Raw genomic sequence first — 22,777 nt, 5'->3', positions numbered from 1 at the left:
CAAAGGAGGGTGTAGCTGCTCTGGCAAAAACCCTTGTGCAGTCCCAGAATTACAGAACCAGAGGCTGTTACGAGAAAGCCAAGTGCATCAAGCTGTGGTGGGGAAGCATTTGTCAACTTTCTTTCCTCTTCTATTGCAACATCCGTGGCTATTTTAGAGCTGGCTACAAATGATTAATTTTTAGTTTGAAAAGTGCTTTTACGTATTTCCTGGGAACTCTGTCCCAAGAGCCTCCTCGAGCTGTTCCATTTTGCAGTTTGGTGCTTTTAACTCCTCCTTGTCACGGGTAGGTGCAAAAGCAGTGGTTTCCTGGTGAGAGCTGTTTGCCTGGCTGCCTTTTTTCCAAAACCATGGTTTGGCTGTGCCTCTGCAGCTGAAGGGCCAGGCAGAATGCTGGGATATGAAGCACAGCACCTTTGGAAAACGTGTTGCTTCCATTCAGAAGAGAAAATGTCTGTGGTACTGTTTGTTTGGGAAAAGTGACTGATAAATTGGTCCCTTAACACCAAAGGTTTTAATGATTTGGGTGTTTATAGCAATGTTTTAAATATCTAGTGCTTGAGGTTTTGGCATCTGGCGTGCACAAAATACAGCAAAGTGTTTTTACTTGCTCATTGCTGCTGTGAAAGAGATTTGCTGGTTGGCATTGGACCAGGATACAAGGATTCCTCTATCTGAGTTTTTAATGCAATTTTCTGCAGAAAAAAAAGAGGAATTGGATGAGTGATCAGTGAAAGACTGGGACAGGCATGTGATGAGTGAGCTGGTGCTAGTCTGTGAATACTGTAAGAGGAGTACAAAGTGCTTGTGTCAGAGTTATTCTGAGATCTGTGGGTGAAATGCATTTTTTTCAAAAAAAAAAAAAAGGAATGAGCAAGATGATTTTCTGCATACTTAAGTGTCTTGGAATGGAGCAAGAGCCAAAAGTTCCCAGGCAGGGTCTCAAAGCACTCTGAGCCCTCTCTGGGTTGGCAGTGGGTTCAGGTAACAGCAGAGGATTTTCACAGCAGCTCATCAGAGAATGCAGTCAGGTGGGCCCAGAGCCCCCTCCCACCTCAATTCCAGGAGTTTTTCAATAACAGAGGCAGGGATGAATCATTAGAAGTGATTTCTAGTGCAGACAAGGAGACAGAAATTGAGATGCTGCATTGTGCCAGCATATGGTCTGCAGACAAGGAGGGGACAAAAACCCCGACATAATCCCCTGCTAGCAAAGTTGATTCTGAAATCAAATCAGCCCAAACACCAAAGTTGATTCTGAAATCAAATAAGCCCAAACACCAGCTCTTCTCCACTTTACACACAGCTCTGCTTCATGGGGAGACCTCCACAGGAGAATCACAGCTTCCAGCTCCTCTTCATCTCCCCACATTTGCTGAGGTCCTTTCTCCCCACCCATGGTGTGAAGTTTGTCTGTGTCACCAGTGGTGCTTGTGCACAGAAATAAATTTGCACTTGTGCGGGCAGTGCAGGCAAGGTGAGCTGCTTGGGGTGGATCTGTGGGCTGACAAAAAGCATCTAAAAGCTGTGAGTAGCTCACCTGTGTGAGGCTGTCCTGGGCTGGAGAAACCATCTGATGGAAAAACAGCTGTGCCCAATTCCTGGGTAGCTGGGCTTGAACCAGCAACCCCAACTGGTTCAGAGTGAGAACACATTCCCTGAGAAGCAGTGCAGGAGCAGGGCATCAGCTTTGCTTTGGAAACATCTTTGTGCCACCATCCTTCTCTCCCATGTTAATTCCTTCTGGGTTTAGGGGCATTTCCCCAACTCCTCCTGTGTGACTCCTTGCTCCACTGTGCAGGCCCTGCTTGCACTGTGGGGCTGCTGCTGCTCTGGATGGAGCTTTAAAGGACACTCAGCTGCTGAAATCACCTCCCTGATCAGTAACCAGAGCCTGGCTGCAGTGCCATGCCTTAACAAGCTGCTGCTTTTGAGCTGGAGTCCTGGAATTGCCAGCCAAGCCTTGCACTCCAGCAGGTGGAAGCAGAAAGCATCAGCAGTGCCAGCAGCAGGGAAAGCTGCTTTTCCCACCTGAAGGCCAGGCCTGGTGCTTGGTTAATGTTTCTGGGACACAGGGGACATTGCTGGTGGGGAAAGGTCGTGGGCAGCTTCGTTGTGCTCAGTTTGGTGCAGCTGTGGCAAACCAGCAGAGATCTCCCCCTGCACTTGCTGACCTTCACCATGGGAAGAAAGGAGGAGTTGTTGTGCTGGGAGATCTCGACGGCAGGAGTGCCTGATTTTGGGTGATAAATTTCCTCAGAGCTTTCTTACAAGATCCAAATCTTATCTGCAGGGCCCAGGCGCTGGTGCTGCCCTCAGAGCAGAGGGGGTGGCACGAGGGGCTGGGGGTGCCTGCTGCTGCTGGGCTGGGCACAGTGCTGAGCTCAGATGTCACCCAGGTTAAGAATTAATTTTTCCTCATGGCTGGATTTAGAAATCCCCCAGCTGGAGCCAAACCTCCCTCTCTGGGTTGCCAGCTCTTTGCTGTTTAGAAAAGGAGAGATTTTTGGTTTCAATCCCCAAAGGTTGGTTGGTTGGTTGAACATGAGCTGGTGGCAAAAGGCATCCCTAAATTCAGCTGGGCTGCCTGCCTGGAGGGGAGCTCACTTCTGAAGGGCATCAAGGGGGATTTTGGGCATTTAACAGGGCAGCTCATGGGTACTCCCTGAGAGGGACCAATGTGCCCAGGGCTGTTGGATATCCAGGATATCCAGATCTCACAAATCTCATCCCAGTTCAGCACTGAGTGTCAGGACAGAGAACTGTTCTGCCTTCCCAAAATGCAAGATGGGCAAAGCAAATGCTCCTTGTGTTGGACCCAGCTGCCATTCAGGCACTCTCCCCTGTGCTCTATCCCCTGGTTTTTGTTTTTTTTCTTTTCTGTTGCCATCATTCTCTCTTCACTCTTGTTTCCAGCCCTGCTTGTAACAGATGCAGCCCTTTCTGCACTGGCTGCTCCCAGAGCAGTGACCTGTAAAAAATATGTATTTCTATTTTCTCAGCAGAGCAAATGAAGAGCTGAGCATCACAGGCAGGGCCCAGTGCTTCAGGAGCCCCCAGCTGCTCCATGGGATGAGGTTTGAGGGGTGCAGGGCTCAGCTTGGATCCCCATGGAAGCCAGGGCTGAGCTCCTGTCAGCCAAGGCAGGGAAAGCTGACCCTGAGAGCAGAGTGACCCCATAGCAGTTGGGCTTTATCTGATTCCTGAGCACTTGTCTATCAGAAAGTTCTTTATCAGGGCCGTGCCTGCACTGATAGTGCCTTGCCTTTGGGCCTCCCTGATAAGCAGCAGGCCTGGGGGTGCCCCTGCACCCATGGGAGTCCATCTGTCCATCTGTCCATCTGTCAGGAGCACAGGCTGCAAAGCAAACCTGTGCTGCCTGCTGAGGAGCGGCCTGACCCTGCTGGGCCCCACTGCTGCTCTGCACCAGGCTGCTCCCTCAGCAGAGAAGGGCTGTGTCCAAAGGATTGGCTGAAACACCCCTGAGGAGCCCCTCTGGGATTTCCTTTGCCCTGGCCAGCAGAGATGGTGTCCTTGTGCCCTCCTGCAGTGCCATCCCCATTTAGTGATGTTCTAAATGAGTGATTGCTCCTGAGCCAGCTGGGAGATACAACAGCCCTGAAAGTTACTGCTAAGGAGCAGCTCCACACTTCAGAGTTTATTGGAGTTTAAGGCTACTCCCAGATTTTCCAGGTAGATTTTTTTTCTCAGGGGTCTGGGTGCACAGTGTCAAGGCAGCCTTCTCTCCTCTCCCAAAATGAATGCCTTACAAAAATGCAAAGCAAGAGCTTTGCAGGGTAAGAAATCTGCTTTGCATGTGATTTGAAAATAATGGCAGCACTTCAGTGCAGGGGCTGTAAGCAAGGCTCCAGGAGCAAACTGTGCTCCCAAATACCTGCTCCTCATTTATTTGCTTCTTTCTGTTGGGATATTTTGTACTTCTGTTGGGATATTTAATCTTTCAGTTTGCATACACAGGATCCAGGCAGGAAGAACATTATCCTATGAATCTTTCTCACAGTTTATAGAAGGCAAATTTGAGGTAGCTGACCTTGGGATGGTGACTGAGCTCTCCTTTGTGGATTTAAAATATTTAACTTAAAATCCTGTTTCTCTGACTTGAATCATCCTGATAAGTGTCATAGCTCATGTGCAAGTGTTTTTCTTAAGGTTTGGGATGTTTTAACACATACTGAGTTTAGCTCTCTGGATTGTTGTTTTTCTCTGCCTCATTCAAAGGAAAAAGTAAAAGTTTGGTGTAACCTTTCAGGCAGTGTTGTGGCCTCAGGCAAGAGAGATGGGAAAATTCAGAGATGGCATTTCATTGTATGGAGTGGCCAGCAGGCTCCTGGGCACAATGGCACTCAAGGGCAAGATGGCCGCACAGCCCAGGGCAGCAGATGAGGTGCACTCCGGTAGGAGGTGGCAAAACTCTGTTCCAGAAGCACACTGGGTGTGTGGGCACCAGCAGGGTGCAGCCGGGCAGGAGATGGGCACTCAGGGCGGGAGGTGGGCACAGCCTCAGGGCAGGAGGTGGGCACTCAGGGCAGGAAGCATCAGGGCACGGAGGTGGCACAGCTCAGGCAGGAGATGGGCACTCAGGGCAGGAGATGGGCACAGCCTCAGGGCAGGAGATGGGCACTCAGGGCAGGAGGTGGGCACAGCCCTCAGGCCCTGTTACACACATGAACGTGAGCTAGCGTGAAGCATTTGCCTGGGACTTCCCACAGCTACCAATTGCACAGCGATCTCGTTTCCTGAGGCTGCTGCACACCCAGAAACACCCAACCAAACCGTGTGGCACAACTGCCAGCGCTGCAACCCCCCATCAGCCGATGGCACAGGGCAGATCACTGCAGATCTCCTCCAGACACAGCAATTTGCAGCTCCCCTACCGCAGCCTTTGGGGCCTGCACGGTGGAAAGTGCTCTGGGTGTGGGAGGGCAGAAATAGCCAGCGGGGTTTGTTTCTCACACGGGGGTGCTGTGCACAGGGGAGGTGTGGAACAGGCCAGGGGTGAGCAGTGGGAGTGAGAGGGGCTGGGCACGGGTGGGTTCTGCTGCCCACAGCGAGTGGGGACTCATCACCTCCCTCCCGGGCTGGCACTGCTTCCTATTGATGGGAAGGGAAGGGAAGGGAAGGGAAGGGAAGGGAAGGGAAGGGAAGGGAAGGGAAGGGAAGGGAAGGGAAGGGAAGGGAAGGGAAGGGAAGGGAAGGGAAGGGAAGGGAAGGGAAGGGAAGGGAAGAGAAGGGAAGGGAAGGGAAGGGAAGGGAAGGGAAGGGAAGGGAAGGAAGGGAAGGGAAGGGAAGGGGAAGAAATGAAAGGAAAGGAAAAGGGAAGGAAAAGAGAAAGAAAAGAAAAGAAAAGAAAAGAAAAGGAAAAAAAAGAAAAGAAAAGAAAAGAAAAGAAAAGAAAAGAAAAGAAAAGAAAAGGAAAAGAAAAGAAAAGAAAAGAAAAGAAAAGAAAAGAAGGGAAAAGAAAAGAAAAGGAAAGAGGAAAAGGAAAGAAAAGGAAAGGAGAAAAGGAAAGGAAAGGAAAGGAAAGGAAAGAAAGGAAAGGAAAAGGAAAGGAAAGGAAAGGAAAGGAAAGGAAAGGAAAGGAAAGGAAAGGAAAAAGGAAAGGAAGGAAAGGAAAAAGGAAAGGAAAGGAAAGGAAAAAAGGAAAGGAAAGGAAAGGAAAGGAAAAGGAAAAAGAAGAAAAAGGAAAGGAAAGGAAAGAAAGGAAAAGGAAAGAAAGGAAAAGGAAAGGAAAAGGAAAAGAAAAAGGAAAGGAAAGGAAAAGGAAAAGAAAAGAGGAAAAGGAAAGGAAAGGAAAAGGAAAAGGAAAGAAAGAAAGAAAAGAAAAAGAAAAAAGAAAAGAAAAGAAAGAAAAGAAAAAGAAAAGAAAAGAAAAGAAAAGAAAAGAAAAGAAAAGAAAAGAAAAGAAAAGAAAAGAAAAGAAAAGAGAAAAGAGCTGATGCTAAAAATACAAAGTAGAAATGAGGGTGCTAACAAAAGCCACGGCAGCCGAGTCCTTGCGCACCTGCCTGGTTTGAGGCTCCTGTTTGTGCAGTGCCCGAGCAAAGCCCCATGTGCAGGGGCTCAGGGCTGCACACACAGCTCAGCCCCTCCGGCGGTGCTAAATCCCAGCCTGGAGAGGCAGGGAGCTGCTGGAGTCTCCCGCGCTGCTCTGTGCCTTTGGTGGAACACCGTGCCCTGGGGAAAGGCACTGCTGAGCCCAGAGCCCCACTGGGGCCTCTGTGGACTTTCCAGCACACAAAAATAGATTTACCACAGACAGCTTGCACTGTCAGCCCCGGGGCTGTGCTGCAGTCACTGAGTGCCCCAGTTAATCCAGCAGCTCTGTGTGCGAGGGAGAAAACCTCCAGGGCTGTGATAACCTCCTTGTTTGTCATTTCCTCTGAAGGGAGCTCCAGCCTGCTCTAATCACAGCCAAAGGCAAGCACAAGGTACGAGCCAGCTGAGAGGGAGCTTCTCTTTTTCTGTCTTTCATGGCTTTTCAATGTGTGCCTTGTGGAGCCACATGGGATCCAAACCTTTGCCACATTCCATGAGGTGTTTGCACCACACAGTGATGATCTGGCCAAGCAAACTGCCTGAGCTCTTCCAGAAGGAGGTGATGTGTTTCTACCAGAATATGTTATCTAACTTAATACATTTTTTTCACTTCTACTGTGAATATCTATGATTCTGCTTTCAAAAAAAAAAAAAAAACCAACAACAAACCCAAGCCTGGCATGAGATGCCAGAGATAATTTACTCACTTCTGTGGGAAAAGAGGATTCCCCAGCCGGTGAAACATGTCCTGACTGTGAGTAGCTGGCTTCTAACCTGGACTGCTGAGGGCTTGAGGCAGGGAAAAGCAGTGCCAGTGCCAATGCAAAAATGCAGTTGACCTAAAATCAGGGAACATTAAGCACTGCTTTTTCACTCTCAGCATTGGGCAGAGGCTGGGTGGGATGTGTGCCTTGCTGGCAGCACCACCTTCATCCCAGCTGGTGAGTCCTGGCTTTGCTCTCCTCCTCGGGCAAACCAGGAGATGCAGGCAGAGGAGCTTGAATCTGGCCTGATGGAGGCAGGAAGGCCCCAGAGCTGGGCTTTTCTCTTCATGTCTCACCCCCAGGAAGTGGTGACGCAGGTTATGGGCTGGGTTTGAGGTTTTGGAAACTTTTTCTAAAAGTCGATCTGGTCCTCGGCCCTCTCATTCCCGCGGCGTGACGCCGAGGTGAGGGCTGCCTGGAGCAGAGGGATGCCAGCCAAGATGCAGCTCCTCATCAGATGGAACGGGAGGATTTGCCTGGCTGTTTGTTTAATCCTCTTTGTGGGATGCACGGCACAAGGTAAAACGGGGCGGTTGTTCTGGCTGTAATCCTCTTTCTGGGCTAGGCATGGAGGCTGAGAAAGCAGCCTCTGAGTTTTACCAACTGGCCTTCTTTTGGGGGTAACGAGGTCTGTCAGAAAGGCTGTTTGCTAATGTTTCCTTTTCTGGGGGGGAATGGCAAGAAAATGTGCTTTTTGCAATTGGAGCACTTCAGTTTTTGAGCAAAGACTTCACGTTGTTGCACGTGAGTATGTTTTCAGTCTGCGTATCTCAAGATACATTTTTCTAAAAGTCCCTTTCCTAGTGGTGTGGTTGCTGCTGTTACTCAGTTGTGAGTTGCAGACATGGTGTGTAACAGCTCCCATGTCATAACTCCTACGGCCTTGTTCTGGGGGCAGCAGGGAAGGAAATTGGGTGTAAGTATGAGGAAACCAAACGGTTCATTCCGTAAAGCATTGCAACACGCACCAGAAAATGACAAAAGGGAAATACTGATTCATGATGCCGTGCCCCGTGGATTTGTTTCTCCTGAGAGAAAAACTGCTCTTCAAGCATGCAGATATAATATATATAGATATAATTTGTCCACAAACCAAAGCTGTGGTAGTGATAGGCTCTCAATATGCATTACCACTCTGAGGCTGATCTTTCAGGATTATGGCCTGCTTGTTCTCTGTTGCTTATTTGCAAATTTTTCAGCTGCAGCTGTTTATTTTGTTGCCACTGTTATCATTAAAAACCTTCTTAATAATAGGTGAGGAGAAGAAAATAAGTATGAGGAAGGAATATGCTGTAGAGGCAGCAGGAAATCACACCCATGAGATGTTTTCTCTTTTACAGAAGAGTGTAGGAGGTAGCTGAAAGTCATCCAGCACATTATGGAAATATATAGGGCAATAGAGGAGTGTAATTACAGAAAGATATTCCCAGGAAACGGAGAAGAAAATAGATCAAATGCCAACAGGTTGAGAACGCACCAGGGGGTTTCTGAACAAATTAATTACATGAGACCAAGAGGAAGGATGAAATGTCACTGCTCCTATCTTTATGATGTGATCCTTATTTTGTCATTTTGGTAGTTTTTGAGGACCCACACTTTCAGTGACAGCCCCAGTCAGGCACCTGGGGAGCACCAGAGCTGAAAACAGGATTTACAAAGCCTTGTTGTGCCTAGGAGACACCTGAACAGTGTCCTCCCAGAGCCTCCATAAACCCTCAAACCTGCTTTGAGTTTCTCATGTCCCCATCAAAACTCAGCCAAAACCTGAAGGGGCAGAGCTGGAGCCAAGAGAGGAAGGAGAGCACAGCTCTCTGCTGGGTGCCTTGTCCCCAGAGGTTTTCTCATTATTTTCACCTCCAAGGAGAGCTGCAGGAGGCTGAGCCCCCGTGGCCGTGCCATACTGGGGGATGAGCCTTGCTGTGACAGCAGGGCTTTCCCATGGGCTGCTCTGTGTGAGGGGATTCCCTGGGATTTCCCATGGGCTTCCTCCTGCCGTGTGCGAGGCGTGCCTGATGTCTCCGATGACAAAAATATCACTTAGGATGTCAGCAGCCATTTTAAAACAAACGTCTTGAGGGTTACTTTACTTTTCCGGAGGTTGAGCAATCAGGGCCACGCAAATTACCTCCACCGGCTCCTTGAAGCCTTGTTAGGTGCTGATAAAGCTCCCAGGAGCTGGTGAATAATGTCCTTGTGGTTCCTGCAGGTGCTCCGGCGCAGAGGGCGAGGTACAAGCGGGTGAGGTGCCGGTCCGACCCCTGGTCTGCCAACTGCATCGAGGAGCAGGGGCCCTGGTTCCACATGCCCTCTGGTGGGGCCAACAGGATCCTTCCTCCCGGGGCTGACCCCTTCTTGTGAGTTCACGACGCCAGCCACTCCTTTGTAAAGTTTTGGAAGTAATAAAATAGTAATACAATTAGAGTAATAGTAATTCGGACAATTCGGATTAGGACAATATGAGACTATAGAAACAAAGAGTTATGGACGTCCAGGTATCTTTTTCTGGGCAAAATAAGCCCGAAAAAGGCCCCACGCTAGCAGAGGATTAACCTTAAAAACAACAGCCTGTTGCACATTCATACACCTCATCCATGGTGCATAAATGCCATTCAAACACAGGATTCTGTCTGGGCACTGTCAGCTTCTTCCTCATAATCCTGACAGCATCGTTCTGCCCGAGTGAGGCAGGAAGAAGTTCGTTTCTCCTGATAATGGAGCAATAAATTCTCTTTCTCTGAAAGATTCAGGTGTCCTGTGGCTGCTATCTCAATGCGAGTCCTTTCTTTAAAACAAGCATCCTACATAGCATAGTTTCTCTTTTAACATTTTGTTATAACCTAAAACTATATGTAACACACTACTAAAGAAAATTAATACAGCATTAATTCTAACGCAACACATATAATATTCATTTGAATATTTGCAAAAAGCCAATCATAAAATACACATTTTTCACACTAGCACCCCAAAATGTATTATTCCTGCCTTGACAGGAAAACACGCTGTCACAGCGTGGCTTGCCCACAGTAAGGTGAGGCTTTGCTGTGTTCATGTGAGAGATAAAATTGCCACTCTGTGTTTCAGGATGAAGAGGTACCAGGAGCTGGGTGACATATTCCCTCTCTCCAGTGAGGATGCCGGCTCTGGCTCCAACACCGTGGTGGAGGCAGAGCCAGCCTCTGGCTCGGGGCTGGGTGACAGTGACAGCTTCCCTGCCCTCCTGGAGAGCCTGCGGGGCAGCGAGCTGCAGGAGAAGCTGTCGGAGGAGGATTTGCTCCTGTAGGGCTGGGGATGCCCCTCATGCGCTGCTGCTTCGCCTCTTCCCCGCAGCCTCACCCGACAGCCACGACGCGGTTTTAAACCAGCATCAATAAAAACTCTGCCTTAAGATCTTTACTGCTTTCGCTTACTAAAAGCATTGTTGTTCAGTCTGAACTGCCTTTTATGTGTGTGCGTGCGGCAGCCATCCCAATGGGGGGAACAACAGCGACGGCCTGGGCCAGCAATAGGTGCGCAGCCAGCTCTGTGGGAAAGCAATCGTGCTCTGAGGGGAAAAATTCAACCCTTTGTGCGCTGGGTGCCGCCTGCACTTTTACAGCAGCCAGCCAATCGCGTATCCCGAAAACGAGCGCCAATTGCTGCCCAAAGGAAAGGTTTATCCCCGCGTTATTTATTATACATGAGGGCAGCCCCCAGCGCTGCCGCCTCCCGGCCGCCAGGGGGCGCCCTCCGGGGGCGGGCGAGGGGCTGGAGGGGCGGTCACGTGCGGCGGGGCGTGGCCCCGGAGGGGGTGGGCGTGGCCTGGGGAAGCCGTAAGGTCACATGAGCAGGGGCGCGCGGCCGGGGGCGGCTGGTGCTGTGCGCGCGGGGCCGGTGTCGGGCCGCGGAGGGGGCGCGTACCATGGTGAGTGCGAGGGGGGGGGACGGGACAGGGTGGCGGTTGTGAGGGGAGTGCAGGGGGCGCGGAGCGGGCGCGTACCATGGCGAGTGCGGGGCGGGGGGGGCAGCGCCGATCCGCCATCGCCTGAGGCGGCGGCCTGGGCAGGGCGGTGCCTCCTCTCTCCCCTCCTTCCTTCCAGAACTAAGGATTTAAGGGATTATTAATTTTATTCGCGGATAAAAAGTGCCCGCATGACCTGGGTAGGGCGGGGTTTGGCGGTGCGGCTCGGGTTCCGTGTGCCCCGCGGAGCTGCCGTCGGGGAGAGCGGCCGGGCGGCCCCGGGGTTATCGGGATCTTCCGGCAGTGCCGTGAGGCTGCGCTGCCAGCTCCGAACCGAGCACACCCTCCGGGAAACTGCCCGCAGCTGGGCCGAGTGTTCGGGGTGCTCCCATGGAGAGTTAAAAAATACGTGCTTAAAGAGCCTCTGGATGGATGGCTTTGTGTTCTGGGGTGTTCGGGTTCCTTCAGCGTGCAGGAGCTGCTCGGGGCTCCGTGCGAGGCCAGGGTTTCTGTAGCCTCTGAGCCCCCGGCATTCCCACAAGTCCTTCCGTGCGGCTCTCGAACGCGGCTTGCTTTAGGTCCTGATGTGGCAGAATCTCCAGAGTCTGTCTTGTGCACAAAACCCAGAGCGGAGCCTGGCGTTTGGCCAGTTTCTGGAAACCCCAGTTCTCTGTCTGCATTCTCTTAAACTGTAACATAATAAGCCCTGTGATAGCTATCTAAAATACTTCTTGTTTTGCATAGTTTCCCCACAGCAGTATCTTCGATAGCAGCTGGAGGAGATGCCTGCTGCCGACTTCTTTATTTCATATGTTCTTATTCTCTCTGAAGGAGATCATAGCTAATCTCGGAGGAGTGCAGTTGAAATATTTACGTGCAGTCTCCTGAGGAGTGACGTGTTACCAATGTTTGGTCTGGCTGACCATTTAAATGGTCTGCTTGTAATTCAGAAGGTACTGTGAGAGCATCCTGTGTAGTTTGCTTAAGGGTAAAGTGCTTCCTTCTTTAGTTAGAGGGGAGTATAAGACTAATCTGGAAAACAAGTACAGTTTCAAGGAAAAATGTGGCCATGCTCAAAAGTATCTTGTGTCCATAACTCTTTGTTTCTATTGTCTCATATTGTCCTAATTCAAATAGTCTACAGTTTGGAATTCTGAAGCCAAGAATCAGTAATGGTTCTGGCGTGCACTGTTTGCAGAACAAAACAGCAAAAAGAATTTTTCAGCAGTCTGTAGAAATCTGTGCTTGGCAGAGACTTGGAATACATTTTGGTCTTCTGTCTGCTGGCCCTGTTGGTCATCTGCTGCTGCTTTCACCTCAGAACGTGTAGTGGATGTAGCAGGGTTCAGCTGGAGTCACACACACCTTTGTGGGTTGGTGTGGGGCTGATTGCTGAGCCCACCCAAAGTCAGTTTAGTCTGGTGTGATCCACTGTTCTATAGCTCCAGCTTGCCCTGGGTCCTTCCTTTAGGAGGGGTGAGCATGAAGTCCCTCAGTGTTCCTACTGCTGGGCAGTAGCATTCTGAGCAAATCCTCCCCTGGGCTCTGCATTTCAAACTTCAGGTCCCCAGGATGTTTTGGAAGGAGTTCTCACTCCTTTATTCCAGTGTTAAATTGATGAAGTGGCAGTGATTGTGTCGTTTAACCCCAGCTGGCAGGAAAACACCACCACAGCAGCCCGGTGGGATGGGGAGGGGAAGCAAAAGTACAACTTGCAGGTTGAGATAAGAGTTTAATAATTGAAGCAAAGTAAAATATAATAATGGTAAATAATAACATAACAGTAATAGGGAACATGAATGAGTGATGCACAATATAGTTGCTCACCACCTGCAGGCTGATGCCAGAGCCCTGCCAGCCCCCTCTGGGTGACTCCCCCAGTTTAGGGGGGACAGGACATTCTGAGGTGGGGAATATCCCTTTGGCTTGGCTCACCTGCCCTGGCCATGCTCCCTCCCAGCTCTTTGCTGTGCCTCCCCACTGGCAGGGCATGAGGCACAAAAAAGTCCTTGACTTAGAATGAGCCTGGCTTAGCAACAGCTAAAACCTCAGTGTGTTATCAGTGTTATTCCAGACTGAGTCCAAAAAACATCACTGTATCAGCTACTGAGAAGAAATGAACTTGAGGAGAACTTCTATCTAGAAGAAGTTAGCTCCAGCCAAAGGCAGGACAGACTGTTTCATGTATACCAAATTCATCTGCTTGAAGCAGATGTTCTCATGGAGAACACAGTGTAATTTCTCAAAAAAAACCCCAGAAAAATCACACTGAATTAGTGAAGTGTCGTCTGCTTTAGTACATCAAAGCAGATTAGTGCCCAGACCTTTGGAGGAAAATGTTAAAATGTTGGCTTTTGTGCTAATCTTGTTGAGTTTCCCATGGAGCACGAAGAGCTGCGTGTTTTGCAGCTCCTTGGAAGGGGTGTTTGTGTAGGATCAAAGGATGGGCTCTGTGTTTGCTGCCGGTCAAAAGTTGGAGCACAGAGAATGTGAGGAGAGGAGGGGACAGCTCTGTGCCTGGAGCAGTGTCAGTGTCACACACCTGTGACATCCCTCTGTCACAGCTGAGAGCTGCTGCTGCTGTCTGCACAGACAGCTGTGCTGTGTGGGCAAGGCAGCAAAGGAATCCCAGTTCCCCTTCCCCAGCCAGGGGATGCTTTGGGCTTTGCATTTTATCCCCTGTTACTTTTATATTACTCTTTCTTTCCATTCTACTTTGAGTATTTGAGTTTTTTAGTGGTAGCAATGGTAATTACGCTGAGTACTTTTTATAAATATAATATTTAGTGAGAGCTGTTACTGCTTGTTACTGACCTGGCTCCAGTTATTTGCTGGATGAACAGCTGTCCTGTGTCACCACTGCTCCTTGGGGCTCTGATACATAATGGCTTTGTCACTTGGTGGGAACACAAATGGTTTGTCCCCAGCATATAGTGTACAAGTAAACACCACATTTAAAATGGAGTGTTCACTGTGTAGTAATTTATCCAGTTCTTGTTATTGCAGAGTTTTCTTGGAAACCTCTTCGTTCCTGTGTGTGAGATTGATGTTGTACTCAATGATGCTGAAACACGGAAACCTGCAGAAATCAAAACAGAAGATGGCAAAGTAGAAAAGCATTTTCTCTTCTACGATGGAGAGTCTGTTTCAGGAAAGGTAAATTTTTATTTAAAAGTGACTATTAATTACTGTTCTTTTTCTGGCATGCAAATGCACATTGGAAGGTAAATGAAAAACTGCTGTAAGAGCTGCATTTTCAGCTTGTGTTGTTATTCAAAGAGGAAACTCTTTTGCTATGTATGGTTTTTTTAACCACAGCCATTCAGGCAGCTGACAGAAGTCAACATTTTTGAATGGCAACTGTTTGTTTCTTTCTGGTCATCTGATATTTATGAATAAGCTTTTTGTGCAATGATGTGCAATCCTGCTGTTGCTTCTGATGAGAAAACACTTTCAAACTGGATCCCCCTGCTTCCCCTTCCCTTTGAACTCCAAAATCCACAATCCAGTACAGGTAACAGTAATTTCTGGCTGGCAATTTGCATACCCTGAAGATAAGCCCTGCTCTCCATGCCCTGAAGTGATTTCTGGATTGCAACAGAGGAGGAGCAAGTATGAAGTTCAGCTGACTGCTGAGTCAACAGGAGTGTTTCTTACTGGGAGCAAAGACAATGAAGTTGAGCTTGCCAGAGAGATTTCCCTGCATTCAGTACTGCACCTAGGCACTCCTTGCCATCCCTGTTTCACTGGAGCCATTCTCACTCTGAGTATTTCTGTTATGATTCACTCTTCCTTCAGAAGGGTTGAGTTGGGTTCTGAGATTGACTTCTGAGTGCTGCTTTGGTCTTGGCTGATCTGTAGCACTGGGCATCTCCCTGCTCTGGCCATGCCTTTCTGTACAGAGATGTTGCTCCTCTACAAGGTCCTTGCAGGGTTGTGAAGGGCCACAAGATGAGCCTGAAACCAGGAAACTGAGGGAGAAGCTTGTGATGCCCTGCTGGAGCACTGCTGGCTTCTATCAGGACACCTGAGGGTGCCTGATGAGTTTTGGCTAACCCAGGCACAGTGGCACAAGGTGTAGGAGACCAGAAATGTTTTGGGCAGCTTCTCTCTGCCCCATCCATGTTTTCACCACAAAGATGGATTGTTCCAGTGATTTACTTCCAACTCAGCAACAATGTACTGGATTTTTGTACAGGACTTTCTCTGGTCATCGCTGCCTTACAAGAAAACATTCTATATGCTTAACATCTACATATCTCAATACAACCTAACCTTGTGGAATCCTTTCATGTCTGTTTTTGAGGATCAGAGCCACAAATGAAAGTCTTCACAGTGGGTTTCGTTATCTGTTATTTTTCATTGACTTAGCCAACACCAGTGTTTAGCTGTCTGCCAGAGAAGGGACTGAAGCTCACATGACTTGAAAGGAATCAATCTCATGGCATTTCATTTTTGAGCTTGCAGATGTGACAGTCAGAAGATGCTTTGAAGCATCACGACTGGCTCTGCTTGAGCTCTGGCTTGGATAGTTAATTTTGGGACTTGAAAGTTCCAATTTTAGTTATGAAATTCAGTCTCGTGGATGATTAGATTTTTCTTGAGTGTTTTAGTGGTGCTTTGGAAATGCTTTATTTCATGATCAGCTGTTTGATCTGGCTGCCTTTAAGTTCTTGAGATCTTGGTTTCCTTTTTCTTGGATGTTTTCCTTTTTACTGAGATTGTGTTAAGAGTGAAAATGCTGAAAAAATTTAACTTTTGTTTTTTTTTGTTTTTTCCCTTGGTAGGTGAACGTCTCCCTTAAACATGGGAAGAGACTAGAGCACCAAGGAATTAGAATTGAATTTGTAGGACAAATTGGTGAGTTTAAGCTATAAAGGGGATTTTAGGTGCTTGTGGTTTATGGAACTTGATAAGGGCCAGAGCAAAGTTGTTTTCCCTACTTTGAAGCAAGTGATGTACTAATTTGTGCTACTCAGAATGTCATTGGGAAAAATACATGTACGTGGGAGGGAGAATTGGCTTGGTGAGTATTCAGTCTCAGACTAGCTAAAAGTTGGATTAATAGCCACTAGAGATTTAGGAAAACTAAACTCGTGGTCTTCTCTGAAAGAGAAGAGGCATAGAAAAGAAATTAAGAGGCAGCCTATAGAAAAATACATTAAAATTTTTATGGTAGTTGGTTTTATAAAACCTATTAGAAATGTAAATTCGTTGTAACTACCAAAAGTCTGCTTAGAGTTGAACTTTAATTTACTTCTTACCAGTCCAGGTTATCTCTCTGCACCCTTGGGTTGGTGCTAAAATTCCTTCCAATCCATGCATTTCTGGGACTTTGTTATGCTACATTTGGAAGTGCACAGAGTTATGCAGCTGTGGTTTAAACTGCTGCTCTTTGTACCTGTCCATGTTTTCTTGCATCCTCCCAAGTGTTAGTGTAGAAATGCAGAAAGCATTCCAGTAGTTGATATCTGCACTGTTTGCAGACTAACTCCACATCCAAGCTGTATTTTAAACCAGCTCTTCAGAGCACAGCTTTTCTGACTGGCAAAAAAGTATTTGATATGCAGCATTAGATAAATTCTTGTCCCAGCAAACTAACTACATTTTTAGAAAAGTTGTGGTCATATTAGAAAATAGGAGTTTCTAGTTAGTGTCGGTTTCTACCACATTGGCAGTGATAAATTGTGGAGTTGGTTTAGTTCATTGACTCTTTTCTGAAAAACTACCCATGCTGATGTTCAGTTTTGAATGGTGGAGAAGCTTATTTTTAGATACTGAAGTGTTTGGGGTTTGATTTTAGGGTGATATTTGGTGAGAATTGCATGACATGTGTAGGAATGAATCACTCTGGGGACAGGAGATGCTGTGGCTGTGGAGCTGCTTTGTTTCCAAATGACTGACTGAGACCAGGGGTCACAAGAAGCCATTTAACTGTAGTAGTAACAATAAATTATTTGCTGGATGTTGTTAATTTGCAGACCAGATGAGGATCACTGGCCTGTCCTAAATAAGGCATCCCTGACCCTGCTTGGGTTTTGTCCCTGCAGCAGTAAATGCTGGAAAACCAGGCAGTGCTAATTACAGAGCATGCAAAGCAAGAAGTACTTATTAAAGCTAGCTAAATTGTCATTAACAAACAATGCCATGCCAGTGAAGCTCTCACTGTGTTCTCTTCATTCCAGTTAGTTCTTTAGGGATGCTAACTGTAGGTTGCTAGGACTGAAGGTAATTCGAAAACCTGAATAAAACATTTGGTCAAATCTGTGTATTTTAAGTTAATTGCTTCTCTTATACTCTCCCACCTGCTGCTGCCAAATTAGAGGCAATTTTGTTTGCTAAAAATAAACACTGAAACGTATTTTCCTTTAACTTTCTACCTTTAGAACTCTTCAATGACAAAAGCAATACCCATGAATTTGTAAACTTAGTGAAAGAACTGGCCTTACCTGGAGAACTGACCCAAAGCAGAAACTATGACTTTGAATTCATGCAGGTTGAAAAGCCATATGAATCCTACATTGGTGCCAACGTCAGACTGAGGTTTGTAACTGCTAAACCTTTTTCTTTCCTCTCCTCCTCTGCAGAAAATTCATAATTTAGCAATTATGCTGCCCCCTCTTTCTTCCTTTTAGTTATTACATAGAAGATGTAAAAGCCAATAGCTAGTGTGCCTTGATTGGAGTTGTGGAGATTTTAACACAATGTGGTCTTTTCTACCTAATTTAGAATCACTCAGTGCTGTTTGTATAAATAAAATTCCTCCAGTTCAATCAAGTGAACACAGTCCATGTCTCTCCTTTAAAAAAAAATAAATATCCACAACTGAAGGAAACACTCCCACATGTGTTTTGCCTTGTATTTTGGTGTTTTACTGTTTTTTATAGATTGTGCACTGGTCTTTCAAAGAACAGCTGTACTTCAGAACGTGAGGACTCTTATTAAACCTGAATAATTCTGGCTAATCCTGTGGCTTTCCTCCTAGGTATTTTCTGAAAGTGACAATAGTGAGACGGCTGTCAGACTTGGTGAAAGAATATGATCTGATTGTTCACCAGCTCGCTACATACCCAGATGTAAACAACTCCATCAAAATGGAAGTAGGCATTGAGGACTGTCTCCACATAGAGTTTGAATACAATAAGTCAAAGTAAGTGTCAGAGTAAAATGCTTTTAAGTAAATAACTTGGTCTAAAAGGGCCCAGTATGTGATATATGGTGTCCAACTTCACCTTCTGGAGAGTTAAAATGTGAAGTCCTAATTACACAAAGGCCTTTTTGAGATCTAGTTGGCTGTTCTGTCTTCAGTGCTAACAGGAAGGTCACTAGCAAATATTTAAGACTTAATTTTTGCATTTACACCTTTTCAGTATGACTGATACACTTCCCTTACTGGTACTGATGGAATAATGGCAATATTGTGGTTGCTGGTCTGGCTCAAGTGCTTAGTTCACTGGGGAAGTGGGCTCCAAGTAGTTTCTAGGCAGATAACTGCCTGTGTGACTTGTGTTCAAGAAGGTGCAAAACTTGTGTTTATTCTTTAACAAAACCTCCCATTTTGTTCTCTTAAAGGTATCACTTAAAGGATGTGATTGTTGGAAAAATATATTTCCTCTTAGTGAGAATAAAAATTCAGCACATGGAGTTGCAGCTGATCAAAAAGGAGATTACTGGAATTGGTAAGAGAAACAAAATCCACATGAAATGGCAGCTTGTGTGCTAGCTGGGCCTCATGCAGAGCTGGAGAATGAAGTCAGTGGTTGCAGTGCTGGCTGAACCAGTGCTCCACCAGCTTCTTTCTCCCTGCTGTGTGACTGCCATTTGCATTTTGTTCTTTGGCAATAACACTTTGTAGTCAACACCATCAGTCTGTTTAATTGCCCTGGGGTTGTGACTCTTCACAAATGTGAACCCTTTAAATGGAATTTGGGCATAAATACCCAGTAGCTGAATCAGCCTCAATAGATCAGAACAAGGGAGGAGGTGTGAAATGCATCCTGGAGACCCCCTTGCCTCTACAGGGATTAACTGGTTAAGGGGGCTTGGTAAACAGCAGCAGGACTCAGTCATGTTCTAGAAATGAGCCATTTTCTGTCATCCAAAACAATGGATAGGATGGAAATACCAGGTGGCTTTGAAGCAGAAACAGCTTGGTTGTTGCAGATCAGGCTGGAACAAGGCTGGGGGAGGCTGTGGCTCAGGACACTTCATTCCCCTGTAGCTGGGGTTCTTGGGAGCTGCTTCTATGGAGAAAAAGCTTCCAGTAGAGGAAGGGCAGAAAGCTCTACTTTATTTCTGGCTGATAACCCTTCATTTTCTAGTTTGAGCATGGCCCAGCAGTACCAGTTGCTAGCCCTGCTCACCAAGCAGAGCAGTTTCAGGATTCCAGACCCTCTTGCTTGTCCCTTATTTCAAGTTTGCATCTCCAGGGCTCCTTGAAGCTCTGCTGCCTGCCTTGCTGTGCCAGTGTGGTGGGGAGAGAGCAAGAAAGAGATGTCCTGCCTGGGAGAGGGTTTTGCTTGCTTCAGCCATGGCTGACTTACATGCAAGACAAAGGCAAAAATGCAGTGCTGTGTTAATTTAAAAGCTGCAGAATGGAAATTGTTGCTCTAAAACTTTGTGAATGTTTAAAACTGAAGTGTGTGTTCTCACAGAGAAAACTTGTTTCACCAGGACCCAGTACCACAACAGAGACAGAAACCATTGCAAAGTATGAAATAATGGATGGGGCACCAGTTAAAGGTAAGTAACTGTGATTGTTTTCAAGGGGGAGCAGATAGTGCTAAAATCCTACTTAAAATACCTATTTAATTTAATTTAAATCCTATTTAAATATCTGGGACAGAAGAGAAGACTTAGACAACTTTTTTAATTGGAGAAACCACACTTCTCCTTAGGTTGCTGAAATAATGATGCATTTTCTATTTGGAGATGATATTTTTATGGACTTAGGGCATTTCCTTGGGATCCTAGTAACTTTAACTCTTATTTACCCTTGGAGATTCTGTGACTGATTCTTTCCTCAAACCTGACTCCATGGTGTAGCTCTAGACAATTCAAAATACTGATCCTTCTGGCTTTCCTGTTTGCACTGAGAAAGGGTTCTCACTTTTCATTTAATACTTGCTTTTGTGCTCAGTGTTACGTTTCTGATTTTTTGGTGGGTATTTTTTTGTCTTGTGCATGTTTGTTTTTTTTTTTTTTTTTTAACCAAGGAGCAGCACAGACAGTGCTTGGGAAACACTTTTATTTTGCACATCTTCTGAAACTGTATTATTATTCCAAATGTAAGGAACTAATTTAAAGTCTGTTTTTTTTGCAGGTGAGTCAATTCCTATAAGATTGTTCTTAGCAGGCTATGACCCAACTCCAACAATGAGGGATGTGAACAAAAAGTTCTCAGTGAGGTACTTCTTAAATCTGGTGCTTGTGGATGAAGAGGACAGACGATACTTCAAACAGCAGGTATGGTCCTGGTGCAGAATTACCTGGGCTGTTTCAGTGCTGCTCTGAACCCTCACCTGTGCTTCTTGTGGGACATGAGCATTTGTGCTGGCAGTGGTGCTCACAGCTCTGTAGGTGATGGGGCCTTGCAGAAAAGGAGCCAAGGGGGATGCTGGATGCTGTTCCAGCAAGGACAGGGTGCTCAGTACCACAGAACCAGCTTTGGGCATACCCAGACAAAACTCTGGGGGGTAAAATGAGCTGCTGGTGCATTTGTTTGCTTCCTGAAACTCCTGCAGAGAAATCTCCTCTCCTGCACTCCTGCACACAGTCTGGGTTTAAAACTGTGAAGTGTTAATAAGGAAATTTTCCTGAAAATGTTAGAGGTGGTGCTGAGGGAAGGGGTAGCCAAAAGGGTCACTTTAGATTAGATCAAAATCTTCCTCCTACAGAGGAGACAAGACAGTATAATTAAACATGGAAAACAAGGGGGAGCTGGAGCATACTGGCTATGGTAGGCTTTGGATTTGGAGAAAAGGAGGAAGAAAAATTCCTTGAACTCTTTAATACTATTAAAATTGAGGGTAGGATAGTTAAGGAAGGGGTGACTGCTCAAGATTGCAAGTATTCAAGCAGAAACTAAATATGTAAACTTTATAGTGGTGTCTTTCTGTAACTTTTATATGAACTGCACTGATAACTTGTGGGGAAGCTTATTTTTGTGGACTCTGGTGCTTGGTTATCATTTTTATTTTCCCAAAAGTTTTAATTTATCAGGAACTTGATACTTGATGCTCCTGCCTTAATGGCAGCTGGTTGGTTTCAAGAGTGTTTTCTTCCTCAACCAGGAAATAATTTTATGGAGAAAAGCTCCCGAGAAGCTGAGGAAACAGCGGACAAACTTCCACCAGCGGTTTGAATCTCCAGAGTCACAAGCATCTGCTGAGCAACCCGAAATGTGAACTGGTCTGAGGTGAAAAACTTTGCAGTGCTTCAGCAGGTTCAAGATGGCAGCAGCCTGTGGGAAGAGAAGGCCAGAATTCCCATTACAACTGTCTTCCTTCATCTTGCAGTGCTGCGTTTACCATGCTACTAAAGCGTTCTTCAGTTAAACATTCAAGTATGTATATACATTTAAAATAAAGTGCTTTCTCAAACACTGGAACTTTCTTAAGCTACTATTTTATACTGCACATTTACTTTTATTTGATAATGTTGTATGCACTTGGGTATGCAAAAGCTTAAGTCTAGTTATTTCCATGCATGGTAGGCTGGTATATTTGATTTTTGCTGCTCACCTCTACAGTGTAGACTAAAGCATTTCCTGTCTCTCATGTTGTTTATTGCATGTTTGTTTCCAATGTTGCTTATTTGCTTTGTTTTGTTTTGAAACTGCATTAAGACACAATGACTAAATCACACTAAAAATCAAGGTTTATGGTGCATTTGTCCTAAAATCTCCTGATTACTACATTAGGCAGGGTTTAACTGAAGCTGCACATGTACGTGCAATATGGTTGGAGCCCTCAGACCAGGGGTTCTAAGAGGCTCTGCATCTGTCAGTAACAAAGATTATAGGGAAACATCTTTGCCCTCTCTCCCCCAGTTCTCTGTCAGACTTCTCTTTTCACACCAGTTGCTCCTCACTTTTGGGAGCTTGTTACCCAATAATTAGTGACTGTAGGGATGTCATGAGTTCACCCTCAGGTGGTGAGCAGGTAAAGTGTTTGAACATAGTTATCTTATTGATGAAGTAAATGCTGGTAACATCGATTATTTTGCAAATATGTGAAACTGTGTTTCCTCCTGGCTTCATGATTCCACTGTCTTCAGTCAATGTCTAACTGTTGTGACAGGGGAGGCAAATGTCCCCAAAGGACATCCTTCTGGGGACTCTTAGAGCAAACGAGCTTCTTTGGGCTTCTGCAAAGGTATTCAAAGCCAGGCAAGCCTTAAAACTTAGAAGCTTGTCTGGCCCAGCAGATTGTTTGTGTTTATCATCATCTCATAGGCATGTAGTGTTTGGAGAAGTAGCTTAAAGGAGTGAAGTGTTGATTGTTCACACGGAGCGTGGCTCTGTGTCACACCTGTGGCTTGGCACAGATGGCAGCCTGCTGTGAGGAAGGCAACTTGCACTCAGTTCTCTTGGCCTTTAAACCAAGGCTTCTCAGCTCCGGTGCAAGTGTCATTGGTAACCTTACTTTATGAGTAAGTAAATAATCAAATTACATTTCTGTAAGAACTGTTTTATTACTGCGGCACTTTGATAAAGCAGAGACTCTGTGTACTTTATGCTAGGATACTCCTAACGCGGATATCTTCGGCTGAGAGCAAATCCAACTCCCTCATGTAAGTGCCTGTTCAGAAACTTAAAAGAATAAAGTTAAAAAAAACCAAAACAACCAAATATTTTCATGGTCACTTGCATGTCGTAAACCTGGAAACGATGATTTTGAAAAACCTGATTGTGCAACCATGTGTAACGAGCGGGGGGAAGGCGTCCTGAGCTGCTATTTGAATTATTAAACCGGCTTTATTCTCACTAACCGCGCCTGGTCTGTGTGTGAGGGGC

General features: G+C 46.2%; 2 protein-coding genes across 3 annotated transcripts; both read left to right on the top strand.

Annotated features, from left to right (window-relative positions):
• Nucleotides 1-7,164: 7,164 nt before the first annotated feature.
• On the top strand, nt 7,165-10,209 carry SRGN (serglycin). Its single transcript, XM_064716982.1, has 3 exons — nt 7,165-7,340; nt 9,028-9,175; nt 9,906-10,209. The coding sequence occupies exons 1-3, from the start codon at nt 7,250-7,252 to the stop codon at nt 10,102-10,104; spliced, it is 438 nt and encodes a 145-aa protein (XP_064573052.1). The 5' UTR covers nt 7,165-7,249; the 3' UTR covers nt 10,105-10,209.
• A 418-nt stretch (nt 10,210-10,627) lies between these two features.
• Nucleotides 10,628-22,751, top strand: VPS26A (VPS26 retromer complex component A). 2 transcript variants are annotated; one of them, XM_064717054.1, is made up of 9 exons: nt 10,628-10,725; nt 13,768-13,917; nt 15,549-15,621; nt 17,148-17,304; nt 17,747-17,911; nt 18,334-18,440; nt 19,435-19,503; nt 20,084-20,226; nt 21,054-22,751. In XM_064717054.1, the coding sequence occupies exons 1-9, from the start codon at nt 10,723-10,725 to the stop codon at nt 21,165-21,167; spliced, it is 981 nt and encodes a 326-aa protein (XP_064573124.1). In that variant the 5' UTR covers nt 10,628-10,722; the 3' UTR covers nt 21,168-22,751. The 2 variants fall into 2 exon arrangements, with proteins under 2 accessions (XP_064573124.1, XP_064573125.1); XM_064717055.1 differs by lacking the exon at nt 10,628-10,725 and adding an exon at nt 10,785-10,804.
• Nucleotides 22,752-22,777: the final 26 nt, after the last annotated feature.

The sequence above is a fragment of the Zonotrichia leucophrys genome, chromosome 6 (assembly GCF_028769735.1).
Source record: "Zonotrichia leucophrys gambelii isolate GWCS_2022_RI chromosome 6, RI_Zleu_2.0, whole genome shotgun sequence".
NCBI lineage: Eukaryota > Metazoa > Chordata > Aves > Passeriformes > Passerellidae > Zonotrichia > Zonotrichia leucophrys.
The sequence above is the reverse complement of the archived record's forward strand: the minus strand, read 5'-3'. Positions and strand labels throughout refer to the sequence as shown.